This window comes from Porites lutea, chromosome 2 (assembly GCF_958299795.1).
Source record: "Porites lutea chromosome 2, jaPorLute2.1, whole genome shotgun sequence".
NCBI classification, from domain to species: Eukaryota; Metazoa; Cnidaria; class Anthozoa; order Scleractinia; family Poritidae; genus Porites; species Porites lutea.
In genome coordinates, this window is record NC_133202.1 from 35,064,840 (window position 1) to 35,076,905 (window position 12,066).

General features: G+C 38.8%; 1 protein-coding gene across 1 annotated transcript in view; it reads left to right on the forward strand.

Annotated features, from left to right (window-relative positions):
- Positions 1-10,942: 10,942 nt before the first annotated feature.
- Positions 10,943-12,066, forward strand: part of LOC140926916 (uncharacterized) — a 1,378-nt gene continuing 254 nt past the window's right edge. Inside the window, exons 1-2 of the mRNA XM_073376589.1 lie at positions 10,943-11,603; positions 11,709-12,066. The exon at positions 11,709-12,066 is cut by the window's right edge and continues 254 nt beyond it. Coding sequence (XP_073232690.1) covers positions 10,943-11,603; positions 11,709-12,066 — 1,019 coding nt within the window. The remainder of the gene's footprint in view (positions 11,604-11,708) is intronic.

A 12,066-nucleotide genomic window follows, 5' to 3' on the forward strand; every position in this document is an offset into this window, starting at 1 on the left:
ACAACCTAATAGATCACTAATAGACCTTTCCCGCATTACGCTCTATTGAGCGAACGCAAAGAAATGAGGATGAGGTTCGGGTGGACAATTTCATACAAAGGTCTATCTGCCAGCAGATAACTAACTAATCTGTAGGTTGAGCTTGCAATGTATGATTTCTAAGAACAAACTGTGTATACTGTCTTTGTCCTAATTTTCTTGAAAACACTGTACAGGGCTGTGAACATTTTTTTTCTCTTGAAAGGACATATGTCCCACTAAGACACCATCTTGGTTGGACAAGCAAAGTTTTAGTTGTACATAATGCCAATTACAAGTCCTTATTCTATAGAAAAATTCATTACCTGATGAGGGAATTCCACGTTAAATTGCACACGAAAACCAATATCGCACGAATCGTGCAGCGATGAGTGCGATATCGGTTTTCAAGTGCAATTTAACGTTGAATTCATGAGTCAGGTAATGGTTTCTCCTTGAATCGCATAACTGAATAAAAATCAGAAAAAAAAAGAAAACGGCAATAATATTGTTTGTTTTTATCCTGAGCGCACACTAAAGGAAGCCATTTCAAAGTCAACTGTCAGAACTGTCTTTGCATTAGCGAAGAGGAAGCAAGGTCAGTCGTACACGTTTGACCCTTCGACAACTTTTTTTGTACCTTGTGCTTGTTTTTACATTTGTTTTCAAACTCTTTTACATGTAAACAAGCTTCACACTAATCGTAAGGATAAATAGAGGTATTTCACTGAATTTACAAGCCATTTATCTATAACATCTTTTTTCAAATTGGTCATTTGCTCGAGATGGAAAATAATATACACCTTTTACCTCTTTGGCGGCAAAACTGAAAGAAATGAAGTGTCCAAGCAAAAGCACTGAAAGTTTAACGTCGCGATTGATATATGGTAAGTACCTTGAAATGTTTTAGAAATGCTGTTCAAGTTCAGCTCTGTTTTGTACTTTTCTAAGTATCACGATTCAGGACGATTGCAAGCGGCGTACTCTTTTTCATGTTTTCACTGAGGGGCCATGTCGTCTTTGAAGGTATTTATTTCTTCTCCTGTATATGTGACAATCGACCCCAGCACTTCCTCCGTTGTCACTTCTCCATTTTGTTTGGTTGAACTTTGGCTTGCCATTTTCTGGGCCATGTTCACAAGATTTTCTTCTTCTCTCGTTGTCACGAGCGAAATGCCTCTTCGAGAATTTGTAGTTCAGTTCAAAACAAGGAAGAACCTCCGGCTCACTATAAAAACGCTTTTGTTTGTTTTGAACTCTTCAAAAGGTGACAATGGTTTTGAAAACATTTTAAAATGACATTGTAGAAAACCTTTTTAGCAGTTGTTGTTTTAGAATTTGACGATAGTTGTTACCTACATGTAGATGCGAAACAATATTGCTTAGCCTCGTTTTCAACTCGCAATTCCACACTAAATACTTCGCTTCTTTAACCAATCAGAATGCGAGATTTTACTCAGTTATGCGATTCTCAGTAGAACCTAGTGAAAGTGAAGAAATATTACTTGAAAATAACAACATCACTGTTTCATGTAAACAAATTTGTCCTGAAGCATTACATTTTTATCAAAAGTTACAGGCAAAAAGGATGAACTTTAGGCCAACAAGTTTTCGAAAACCTCTATTCTTGGCTTGCAACCACGTGACAAGGCGGTCATATTGGTGGTGTGTTGGAGGTCATTACAATAGAATGTTTTTTTTTTGAAGAATTTACATGAAAATAGGGTTTAGTTCCCGGAGGAGAGAAAAACTTTTGTTCTTAACCTTAACACACCACCAATATGGCTGCTGTGACGTCAAGTGCAAACCAGCAATTGTAATCCATTTTAATCTTCTTCAAGTTTGTCTATCTGAGCCTTCTTTTGTGTTTGCTGTCTTGTTTATACCTTCTTCAACTGTTGTGAGAAGTTATTCTTATGTTTCAGTCAATATGGTGGCGGTTTCATCTGTTTAAATTTTGATAAATTTCGTGCCACAGCTCCTTTATAAAACATTGATTTCATTGAAAACTTAAAATGATTTAAATAGTTTGAAAACAGGGCAGCTTACCTTTTCTTGCTATCTAATTTTCCAGCAAAATCCTGAGTCTTGGAGCGCTTTAGTAGTTCAGTCCTTAGTATACTTCGGTGTTCAAATTCTCAGTCTGCTTGACTGCGTCTCCTGTATCGAAAGGGTTGCCTCTTAAGATCTATCAACTGAAGGTTGAACGTTCGATGATAATGTGTTACAATCCTCAGACGTCCTGTGATGCTATCGAGAAGCATAATTATGGACTCAAACTTCTGAGGGAAATCAAACAAGTTGGCGTGATCGAAACGATCGATTTCACACTTTCAAAATGGACGCCAATTCGGAACCTGAAAGAGCATGTGCAAAGCGAATACCCGCTGACCAGTTGCTTTGCTGTATTGTTTCATTTCCAGGCCTCATTCGAACGTATAACCCCCAGGTTTTTTCTTCTTTTTTCTTCTCCTTACAGAGGCGATACCCGGGAAGCGATAAAGGCAGTTCAAAAAACAATGCAGTATTTGTAGAAAGTTAGTCAATACTCCGTTGAAATTAAGTAGCCATAGTTTTTCGAGAATGCCGTCTGTCGTTCATCGTAACTGAGGAAATAGTTATCACGCATGTTCTCTCTGTTTTGAATTTGTTTTCGTTCAACTGGTTGTGACAAAGACACTGTATTATTTTTCAAGTGTAAGTGACAGGCCATTTATGTTAAGTTAACACTGCCTTCCATGCCAGTCACCCGAACAGAATTACACGATCTCCAAAAACAACAAGCCAACGATTCTCATCGTTAGCGGCGTGAAAACTACTTCGGTCATGCTAAAAACAACAAAGAAAACAGATCCTGCTACCAGAGTGCACGTGGCAACCTTACAGTGACTTAACTTTCATATCTCGCGTAAGAGAATGAGCGTAAAGTTGTTGCAACTTTATGTTACCTTCATTCAACCTTTAAGCCAAGTGCGTAAATCATTACCAACCTCGGCGTACCTTGGAAAGTTTGCGTAAATGAGTTAGTTGTGTTTTTATTAGGTAAAGTTTAATTTTTCCTAAATTTCAGTTTTCATGCCATTTTACCTCACTGTCGAAAGTCGACATAGCTTTGGCTAACTGATATCGTTAAGAATCAGAGCTCGTATATTTCTTGACACACCGCAGAAGACGTGTCCGGGCCACAATTTGTCCTGATTTTTCACGACAGAGGTATCGGGGACACGGACACTCTCTGAAACGCCGCGTTTCATGACACCTCGCGTGTCGGTATACGATTTGCTAAGTGCCATGGGAGTATCGTGGCCCTGTAAATTCCACTAAATTACTTATTTCACGCAGTGTACACTAATACCACGCCGAGATACTGGCTTTGGGTGTGTGAAAAAGTCTCATAAACCTATTTACGAGTTTTCGTGAGAGCTAATTTTGTAGACTAGTTCTTAATCTGATTAATCATTCAACCTGCACAAACAAAGAAACGGGTTTGGACACGAATTTATCTTCTATAGACATTAGTGATTACAATTTTCATGGAAAAAAACGAGGATCCGTAATTTACAGTACGGACCGAGAAAAACGAGGTTAGTAACATATTTATTATATCTCTGAGGTTAATTTGGCGCGCTGGAAGGAAACTCTAAAATTTAGCGTTCCGTAAAGTAGAATATGGCCCTCAAAATTGACCAATCACAGCTCGCGTACTAACTAGGAGATATAATGACTTGAAGGTTATTCACAGTCGACTCTCTCTTAACAGACACCTCTATAAAACGGATATTTAGAGTTGGTCCCTGCCTTTACTCCCCATACACTGTATTTGACAGTCTATAACCCTTTTACTGCCAAATTTAGCCAAAAGCATTTTTTGAAATTTTGAAAAATAAATAGCACCATGTGTAAGTAAAGGCAGAGAGCTTTCATTTGAATGTTTACATCATAGGATTTCGTCCACTGACGGATCTCTTTCAAGGTTGGTTTCCACTGTGGCGTAAGTTTTCCGTGACTCACGTAAATTTTACGCGCGTAGTTCATGAAATAGAGGCAATGTATGAAAGGCCACGCGTAAACGTGTAACTTGAGCGAGGTTCAACTTTAACGTTCACGCGTGACCTTTCAAACATTGTCTCTATTTATTTTAGCACGTAAAAACTACACGACAGTGGTAATCAACCTTAAGACGGATACTCAGTGCTGCTGGTGCTGATCCCAAAGGTGTCCTTCATAGAGAAAGTGACTGTATTATTATTATTATTATTATTATTATTATTATTATTATTATTATTATTATCATTTTCTGTTGTTGTTTTCAAAATTGTGTTTTAATTCTCCGAAATTTTCGCCAGTACATAACTATATATTTGCCATGGCTTCAAGATGGAATCGTCTAAACCATGTTACCTTCTACACTACCAGTTACTTGTAAGTATTATATATTTTAAAGTTATAAGGATTTTACTCTACTGCCACACAGCAACAGTACTATATTAATTTTTCTAACTTTCCATTTATTCAGGGTGCAGAATTGAAAAAAAAAAGAGCTTTTAAAAACATTCACACAAGCGAAAAATAGTAAAAAAAGGACGGAAATGACCATTTTAATAAAACATAATTTCACGAGGATCCTCTTACACCATTTTTTATTGTTAAATTCCATCGGCAGAAACACAATGGTTCGAGTTTTATCTTGCCGCTTTATTGAGCAGCGGAGCTCTATCTAGAGACAGTGCTTGGCATTCCTTCTCTTTGGACCGAATTTGCGTTGATTCTAAATCACTGGCTTTACTCGCATTGCTATGTTTTTGATGAAAATTCATAGTTAACTGAACTTTGTTGGAAGAATAGCTATATATGGCTAGAAATAAAAATGCTTGAACAGGTTAGTGAAAACTAGTCACATTTGCCACAAGATAATTAAACCTTACGTCACATAGCACATAGTGCTAATTTTCAATAGAAAATAGTTTTGACTCAAAAAGAAGCCATATAGCGCGGTGTTTTTCACTCAGAGGGCGAGCGTAAGGTTTGCATTTGTCAGTTTTCCTCAGATCTGTCGAATTCTAAGATGAGGAACGTTTTGTGTTTGATAATCTTCCTTTTTGGACCACTGGCATTCGTCATGAGCAGCCAACATTTCAATAGGAGAGGAGGACTATTCAGTAAGCTAACATGTCCAAAAGACAAACTAGAACTTACACTGGAACTGCTTTTTAATCTGATAGCACCAAACCGACCTATCAAGATAGGACCAGTTTCAAATGCTTGCCTGAACAGGGACATGATGGCAAAATGTAGTTCGAGTAAACCTGAGATTGCAATACCTTGCAATTTTGGCGAAACCACGTGTTTTGCCGTGGCCGACGCGTGGAAATCCAGTTTGATAGTGAGTGTGATTTCAAAAACCAAGGAGAGGCGTGCACGTGAGGAAATCCCACCCGACACTGATCTGTGTAAAAACATTTTGGCACTTCAAGCAGTAGTTCTCCCTTTCATACAGAACAGAGACACTTACACTATACTTAATCCGCGTGTGGCTCCTTGGTTTTTCACTGATGATTTAAGCGGATGTGACGTTTTCGTGGCAACTGCTGCAAACCGAGGCAGCCGCCCCATGGTTATACATTCTAACCGGTTATTGTATATTAAGGACCTGGCAAAGGATCTCCAATCGAAGGGAGAAGATGTTGACGAAATGCTAAAAAGAATTTCAAAGTCGGATGGCTATGAATGGAAGGTGATTGCCCGCGTCTACTATGGACCGACAACCGAAAAAGGAAAGGAAAAAATTGGTTTGAATCGCTATGCCGATGAACACCGAGGAATTAAACTCATAGGTTATCAAAGGATACATGGATGGAAAAATGAAAATTTTGCGTTTTTTGGTCATTACATCGGGCCCAAAGCCATAGCCAAAGCCAGGGGATATCAACCGTGCTGGAGATTCATTTTCAAAGGATATTCGAGTGGCACAATACTAAGTAAATTCAGAGTGTCTGCAAAAGGAGATTTGTTTTAAAACTAATAGCAAAGCCTTAAGAATTGTAGCACCTTAACTGAAATCATACTTATCCCGTGATTTCTAACTCAAGCAGTCACAATGTACAAGCTTGACTTACGCGTCGCTGTTCTAGGATCAATTCAATTTATTTATTTATTTGCTCATTTTATACACTTTTCCTGTAGATTACATAGTATTTGTTATCGAGCAGGATATCTTAGCAAGCCACGTACTAGGGCTTTTCATAGATCTCTTTCTACAGTACCAATATAAAATTTACACTTTTGTGATGGCTACTCTTCAAATACTTGTGCAGTTAACAAGTTACTAACGGATGTGTGCTAAATTCTTCAGTTGTTTTTTATATCTTCCCCACATTGAAGTTGGTTAACCATCATTTATTCGCATTTATCACCCTCCAGAAATAATTTGTATACCAAAAAATTTAATCTTGAATAACTGAGATAAGCCGTCTAAATTTTTGCTAAATATGGAATAAGATACCAAGTGGAATCATAGGTATATGTCATGCCGATTACCTTGACTTAGTGAATCCATGATAACGCGAGAGATAAAATCGCGAATTCCTTAACCTCAATAGCTTCTTCAGAACTTGCATTACACAGATTTGTTTTTCTTGCTTTTGACGTAAATACACATTTTTTTCTTTTGTCTTCTCTTTTCTTTTTACCCATTGTGTGGTGATATATGTTGTAATCTTTTTCATTCCTTTTCATGAAATTAAAATTTGACACGCCACGACTAGCGCTTTGGCTAACTGCTTGCCAAGAAATTTGCTAATATTGTCCTATTGAAGTTCGAGCCTCGACTCATGTTGAAGTCAAGTTAGGTTTTATCGACTTTTTTTTTTTGTTTTGTTTTCTTTTCCGGGACATGACTCTTAAAATACAGTCGAATCCCGCTTTAGGAACACCCGGTTAATACGAAAACCTCGTTATTACGGACAGTTTTCTTTGTTCCTGGGAAAAACCCTTTCATTTCTCTAAATTCAACACGCTTATTGCTGACACCCATTAATGCGGAAGATGGACACTTATTTCTTGCCCCGATTAATACGGACACCTGTTCATGCGGACATTAGGGACACTTATTTTTTGCCCCGTTTAATACGGACACCCGTTTAACGCGGAAAATGGACACTTATTTCTTGCCCTGCTTAATATGGACAACCGTTAATGCCGACAATCGACACTTATTTCTTGCCCCGTTTAATACGAACACCCGTTAATGCGGACAATGGACACTATTTTCTCGCCCCGCTTAATACGGACACTTTCTGTGGTCTTTTACTAAACTGAATTGGCCCTTGGAGCCGCTTTGCTGCTTTTTCAAAACTTGTCTTGGACTTGATTCATTTTCTGCCACCTCTAATAATTATACACGCTGAAGGCAAATGTACCAAGTCGACAACTGGTAGTCTGAAAATTGACTCAGCGCTGTCGCACATTCAGGAGTAGTTCGCGGTACGGAGGATGAGCTAATCATAATTCTAGGAGCCTGTGCTTGAAATCATACAAAAAATGGAATGATCGAAGCTATCCAACCAGAGGGCCTGGTTGTGCAAGCGTTGGATAGCGTTATAGTTCTATATGCATTTGATAAAACTGTATCCAGTTGATAAGTATCAGGGAAACCAAATACGTTATTTATCCACTGGATAAGATAACGTTACCAAGTGTTTGAACAACTGGGGTTTGGCTTCCAGTAGCTATAATCTACTTTTTGTCTTTAATTTAGTCCACATGATTTCCAAGAATCTTTGTTCTCTTAGGTGAACAAATAGCCGACATTTAACAACGGCCACCTTGGGGACCAAAGCAAGTGGGCATTGTGGAGAGGTTGCCGGGAGGGGGAGGTAGGGGTGTGATATGACACCTGTTTTTAGAAGAGCTCGTGTGCCAATCAAACTAGCCTGCGTTGCAGTCGGCCCAAGGATGTTTAGAGCGTCTGCGACGCAGGCTACAATCAAACAGACAAAGAAAAGATTTTTTCCTCGCAGGATTAAAGAGGATCCTAAAAATCACGTAATATGCCTTGACTTTACCACCTTTGTGTATTTACTAAATTGATATTTCATAGTAAATATCAGTTAAACAGGTTAGTTTACTCATGAAGAGGCAATGCAACATTTTACGTACAACTCACACTTGAACTGGTCTATTGCCATTCTAGGAGTTTTTGCCTCGGGATTCTAGAAAAGGTTTTATGTATCGTTTTCCTTACTTTTGCGTTGGGTTGGTCCTTTGTGATCGAGATGTGAGTTTGTGTAGAGCCTGCATTTTTTATTCGGTAATAAAGCCGTGATACTCTCTTTTACTCTCTTCTTATGTTTCCTGTTCCTCCATCTTTCGATTTTCGCGCTGTCCACTCCAGGACCACCTCCCCATAACAAGACTGAAATAAATTAAACATTAAAGCCAAGTGAGATATTCTAAAACCGGGAATTATGGCACAAATTCCTATGATTAGGGGCTACAATTGCCATAAAAACATGAAAATCTGGTAAAAATAAGGTCATTTATATCTAATGTTACCGAGTTAGCAGTATGACTGTCAACAAAAGAACAAAATACACGTAAGGTTATTTTTTCCATTTTTTGCTAAATGGTTCATGTCACAAAAAGCAGGATTTTATTAAATAATTACCCGGTTTCTTGCTTTGAACCTAAGGATGGAAACGTTTTTACAAAACTGCTACCTTATTTTCTTTCCTGCTAGAGGTGGCAAGAACTTGGAAGTTATTCCATTGTATTGCCAGATATAGAAATAAATGGTAAAAATTGCAAGTTTTTCAAACAATTTACTAGACTCTTAAAAATGTTTAAGAAATCTGGTGATAAAAATGTTTAAAGCTTTTAAACTTTTGCGACTTGAAAAACGGCCATGGAAATTTCCAACGTCATCGTGTTTGGATGGCCTTCCAACTAACAATGGAAATTTCCACCGTCAAAATGGTCGTAAGGAATATTTTTTACCGCATTTTTCACGCAACGCAAAATGACCATGGAAATTTCCAACTTTTTTTGTCAAAATGAAAAAAAACATGGAAATTTCCAACGTCGTCGTAGGGAAATCACCTTATTTCTGGTTGTCCGAAGACAGCTTCTTGTTGTCGTCGCGTGCAAAATCTTCTTTTTTACAGACCACGTACTTTTAGTTTTTTTTACTACATCTCTTCATGACCATTTTTATCTTGCCAGGGCTGCCATTCTTTTCCTGACATCCGTGATCCTTTCCAATGTTCAGGCTCGGAAAGCGTCACACTTTTCACCTTTCTCTATCAGTAATTTTTTTTTCTGTAGCCTTGTATACTTGAAAGCTGCTACAAATACGTTCTCTTTAAGAACCACTTATGCATTGGAACAGCAGAGGACCAGCTTAAACCTGCATACGAAAACAGATGCAATCATGAGTATGGATATGCTACCTTCGGAAATATAATAATATGCTGTAAACTACTATTAACTATAACTATTCCTCCCAGGGAAAACTTTTTTCTGATGGGTTAGGAGGAAAACAGTAGGGCGTATTCCTATCCGTTTTAACAATTTCAGAAACTAACTCTGCATTTTGTAAAACGGCTTATCAAACAAACAGTAGCTGACTTACTTGTCGATGATAATTTAGCCTATTCCTTATCTTTTGTAGTGGAGCACAAACCATGTCATCCCGCGCGCTGTCAAACAACTTTAATACTCTTAAAGCTACTACTGCCACTAGCGCTGAAAGTAAAAGAGCTCAGATACATCGCTGATGTTTGGATTACGTGCTTCTGCAATGGCTTCGGCAGTAACTGGAGCAAAGAGAACACTCGTCTGAACGTTACTGGTCGTTGCTGTACTTCAAAAGTGTGCCCTAGCTCTTCTTATTCGCCTCTTAATCCCGATCAGAATAAAAGAGGTCGCTTGTTGAATTCTTTACGGTACCTCTTTTCAAATTCTCCCTTTTTCTGTCTGCATACTTAATTTGTCGCAAAGACGTTTCTGATGCATTGCGAATCTACACTGCTGAATCGATGTTCGTATGTCAGTCATTTGAAGTTATTTCGGATCTGCCTTTCAATCAAATTCTTAAATTTCCTGGGCGGCTTCTTGAAAACATTTTTTAACTGCGTGACAGTTAAACAAAATGCACGCAATTATAAAAACGTGCTTACTCAAATATCGAAGAGGGCATCAAAGAAACAAAAGAAAAAGAATAAAAAAAGAACATGGAATCAGAGGCTTTAAGGGCGACTTGAAAAAGAATTAAGCAAGCTGATCGGATGTTCGTGATGACGAAGATCACGAAAATGAACAAAAACAAAACCATAATATAAAGCCACTTCAGTCCGGTTTTCTGACATTGCGGTTATTTTATCTTGCAAACACTGGAGTGAAAGAGACATAGCAATGTTTATTGCTGTCTATTGACCCATGGTTATCATATTTTTTACTTGGATGTGCCCTTTGTTATTCGTTCAAAGAGATAAAGGCAGACCTGCCAACCCCCAAAAGTGAAAAAACTGGAGGTGGGCTCATAAAAACCTTGAGATTGAGCAAAGAAACTGGAGATTTTGCAAAAACGTCTTTTATTTATTCAATCTATACGTAGGTGAAGGTTAACTTTTAGCTCTGCTGTACAACTGTAGAGTTAAAACATCGTACTACTTAGTCTCACCAGCACTCCGTTGTCATTTGGGTTTGGATTCATCTTGACTTTCAGCTGAATTGGAGTCTTCGTCGACATGTTATACTAGCGACCTTTAGCAATGAAGACGAGAACGAGGACGAGGACTGGTATGACCGATTGGGGCCTGGAACGAGAACGTCGTCCACGGCGGTATTTCGGCGGGAAACAAAAACATTTAGCAAACCGGTTACGGTACGTGGACGAGTCTTCCTACAGTGAAAGTCACCAGGGAAAATGTCTTTCAAAGAATTTCGTGACCTCCTTGTACTTCTCTACGGCGATGAAATTATTTCCGATGAAGAGTTTTTGCTACTTTACGATAGTTTCATCTCAAAGAATCCAGATTTTCCCCATGAAAACTATCAACGGTTTGATTTGGATTCTATGAACTCCGCGGAGTGCAAAGCAGAGTTTCGTGTCGAGAAACACGATCTCCCTCGCCTTGTTGCAGCCCTCCAACTACCACCGGTGTTTAAATGCGAGCAGAGGAGTATTTGCGACGACATGGAAGGCCTATGCATACTCCTCAAACGAGTTGCCTACCCATGCAGACTCAGTGATCTGATTGTGCGATTTGGCCGACCGGTTTCTGTTTTAAGCCTGATCTCAAATGATGTCATAGACTATATTTATGATGTTCATGGGCACCGTATAACACAATGGAATCGAGATCTTCTGAATCCTGGGGCTTTGCAGCGTTATGCAGAAGCTATATCGGGAAAAGGAGGCCCCCTTGACAACTGTTTCGGTTTTGTAGATGGAACAGTCCGACCCATCTCAAGACCAAATGAGCGTCAGAGAATTGTGTACAATGGCCACAAGAGGGTCCATGCATTAAAATTCCAATCCTTGTCCCTACCAAATGGACTTATTGGCAACCTATTTGGACCAGTTGGTGAGTTTGTAATAAAACGTTAGTGTTTTAAACTTAAATAACCTCCTTCCCCCCCCCCCCCGAAAAAAATTCTCTTCTCATGTTTGATTCTAATTTCGTTTCTAGAGGGGCGTAAACACGACGCAGGGATGTTAAATGATTCTGGACTACTGCGGGACCTTCAACAGTACGCCTATAATCCAGCAGCTCAAGCTATGTGCATTTATGGAGATTTGGCCTACCCTCTCCGAGTTCATCTCCAAACACCGTTCCGTCGTGTCCCACTTACACCCCTCATGCAGGATTACAACGAGGCTATGAGCGCTTTACGGATTTCTGTAGAATGGTTATTCGGTGACGTCATTAATTCTTTTAAATTTCTTGACTATAAAAAGAATTTGAAGATAGGCCTTAGCAGCGTCGGTAAAATGTATGTTGTCTGCGCACTTCTCCGTAACGCCATTACATGCCTTTATGGTAATAA